Source organism: Trachymyrmex cornetzi, unplaced genomic scaffold, assembly GCF_001594075.2.
Source record: "Trachymyrmex cornetzi isolate Tcor2-1 unplaced genomic scaffold, Tcor1.1 scaffold637, whole genome shotgun sequence".
NCBI classification, from domain to species: Eukaryota; Metazoa; Arthropoda; class Insecta; order Hymenoptera; family Formicidae; genus Trachymyrmex; species Trachymyrmex cornetzi.
The window spans coordinates 704314-707559 of NW_017299956.1; the positions used below are offsets into that span (position 1 = coordinate 704314).

At 34.9% G+C, this 3246-nt stretch overlaps 1 protein-coding gene across 1 annotated transcript in view; it reads left to right on the forward strand.

Moving 5' to 3' along the window:
- LOC108766877 (solute carrier family 41 member 3) overlaps nt 1-2242 on the forward strand; it is a 12450-nt gene extending 10208 nt beyond the window's left edge. Inside the window, exons 6-9 of the mRNA XM_018516424.1 lie at nt 608-902; nt 1249-1454; nt 1592-1740; nt 1813-2242. Of these exons, the coding sequence (XP_018371926.1) occupies nt 608-902; nt 1249-1454; nt 1592-1740; nt 1813-1992 (830 nt within the window). The 3' untranslated portion in view covers nt 1993-2242. The remainder of the gene's footprint in view (nt 1-607; nt 903-1248; nt 1455-1591; nt 1741-1812) is intronic.
- Nucleotides 2243-3246: the final 1004 nt, after the last annotated feature.

The following is a 3246-nucleotide window of genomic DNA, read 5'->3' on the forward strand; positions in this document are numbered from 1 at the left end:
CACGCACGCGCGCACACACACACACACACACACACACACACACACACACACAAACGCGCGCGCGCAAGACTCACTTTGATCAAGCATCTCGAAGAGGTGGATATCCGACCGTGCCACCTCCACGCAGTATAAAAAAAAAAGATCTCAAGCAAAAAGGGTTTGTAACCAGTGTTTCGGAAACGTCTTGACACCAGCTTTAAGGATATGTAAAAGAAAATAGGTGTTTCCATTTAAGATTTCAAAGTTGACCTTCACGGTGTCCTTCAAGGTCACATGAAGGTCATTTCAACATAACCATATAATAGACCACTTGATATACTAAAACTTTTGTATTGAACATTTTTTTCCATAAGCATTATTTTCCAAGATATTTGACCGTTGCCAAACTTTCTCCCATCACTGTATATTTGTAATATTATTATTATAAATTCTTTTAACTGGAGGTAGTTGTTTTTATTTTATTGTAATTTTCTCGTTTTTTTATTTGTTAAACTGTTAAATTTGGTGTTTAATAATATCACGCATCCATCTTTAAATGCTTCTTTATTACAAATGCAACGAAACGAATTTTTAATTGTTACCTTAGAAAATTCTTTTTTCTCCACAGATTTCGTTTTGATCGCCGTGATCATGATATCCTATAGATTCAAAATGAACCCAGACAATTTGGCGACTCCTTTGGCCGCGTCTATCGGTGACGTCGTGTCCATCGGTATTCTTTCCACCGTTGCATCTGAATTTTACAACAGGCTGTACATAGAAGTATGGGTATTGTACATCGTTATAGGAATGTATTTTCTGCTTTTGCCGATTTGGATTATAATCGTGCTCAAGAACAAATACACGCGAACAGTATTAAAATCCGGCTGGGTTCCCATCCTGTCTGCTCTTTTGATAAGTGGGTTAGTATAAGCCAAATTGGCTTATTTTATTTAGGCTAGTTTTCCGAGGAATTTTATTCCAAGTCGTTTGTCCATGAATATTCGAATGAATCTCTTCCTCTCACGATTGTATTATTAATTAATAACTTATATTATTAATTAATTAATTCACTATTAATTTTTATTTTCACCCTTTAACTCACATAATCAATTAACCTTTAGTTAGTCGCCGCGATTCCAAGTCATTTTGTTTAACAACGTATTTTCGCGCGACTAATTAAATATCAGTTATAATTAGATTATTATTTTGCTTAATGTATATAATGATATTTTAAATTTATTATTTCTGTTGATATCTTGTCTTTAGCGGAGGTGGCTTAGTTCTTGAAAGAACGATCAACTTTTTTAAAGGATCTGAAGTCTTTCAACCAGTCATTAACGGAATTGGCGGCAACTTAGTATCGGTGCAAGCGTCTCGAATGTCAACCATGTTGCACCAGTCTTCTATCCTAGGAATTCTACCATCGCACGACAAAATTTGTGTGACCCCGTGGCACGCGCTCTTCGTAGGATGTACGTATAACTCCACGAAGAAGAAAATAATAATCAGAATTAACACGTTCCTAATTGAGATTACTTTAATATTAAAATTTCTAATGTCAGAATTTTTTAAAATTCGATATTTAAAGATTTTTCTTCTTTACAAATAGCGATATACGCCAAAACCGCAAGATTGCTCCTCGCTATGGCCGTCCCCGGTCAACTGATTTTTGTTTTCATCGCTAATGCTTTAAACCCAGGCAATTGCAGCATACATGCATACTTTGTATTCTTTTATGTAACTGTTTCCTTAGTGCAAGTAAGTAGCGCAATTACAACTTTATTATTTTATTTCGATTTTGAGAAATGCGAAGTCATACAATTTTTTCAGGTAATGCTTCTGTTGTACACCGCACACATAATCATTCACGCGATGTGGAGGTGCAAAATCGATCCAGACAACTCGGCGATCCCCTACTTGACGGCACTGGGTGATTTGAGTGGATCGCTGTTCTTAGCGTTAGCTTTCTTCTTTGTATACTTGATAGAAAGACCATATTGTTTCGATTAAGTAAATCTGAGATAAAAGTAAAGGCATCGTAAAAGTACAAACGCACACATATATACACACACACGGCGTAAAGAACTTTTAACAATCCCTGATTTTTCTCATTATGAGACAAGAGGATTGGGTGCTTTGTGCTGTCAAAACAATTCAAATACCTTGCTTCATGGTATTATATAATCCGAGATGACTCGCAAAACTGAGAAATGACGATGAAATAATGTCAAGAAGCGTGGTGCAATGAGGGAAATACTCAGATTACAAAAATATATTTGTTAACAATAATTCCGAAAGACAGTTGTTAGTAATGTTTCTGTACACATGTAACGGCTGTGAACTACAAGTATAATGATCATGAAACAACGCGATAATTAGCAATTTTAGAATATTTTTCACGTTTTTTTTTTGAAAAACCGTCACAAACCTCTTGCAAATAAATAGATGCCTAGTCAATTTAATAGTAAATAATACGTATGTTCGAAAACTGTCTGAAAGATGTTTCAACTCATTAAAAAACCATCAGTCTTTTAACTGTCCATGGAAATGTCTTTCAGCGTTTTAAAAGATTTGTAAATAAATAGATTGCATCGTCCTGACGAAGAATTCCCGTCGCGACACGAAATACGAGTAAGCTAATATGTATCGCGACGTGTTCTAACTTGAAGCGATAACAATGTATTCTTGAAGCAATAGCACGTTTTAATTGTAAGCGATAGCGATTATATAATTTATAAAATAGTGGCCGTGAAGAACCGGAGCTACGAGCAAAGCGAGCGAATCAAGTGCCAAGAATTTCTATATTTTTCATCTTGGAAATCGCAAAATGTCCGAAACGTTTATTTTACTACGACGAATGAGACACCATTTAATTGCACAATTGTACAATTGCGTCGCAATTGCGACTCAATTAAAGCATTTCAACGACATATTATTAATTAAAGGAAGTGTTGATTACCGTTCCCCATCATAATCTTACATGCATATAACTTATGTAATTACGCAACGCGGCCTCTGGGACACGCCTTACGTAATACTCAGACAATGCCAAGTAATTAGTACGCGTCGATTATTTTTATTTGTCTTTGAAGCTATAAGGAATTCACATTTCGAACATCCATCCGCAACACGTTGAACATGACTACAAAATACTCCAAATATTGCTAATACAATTTTAATAAAAATACTTTAATTAAAATATTTCTAAATTCATCAAGAATTTAATAATCTTCTATTATCATGGAGATTTAACTTAGTCCTATT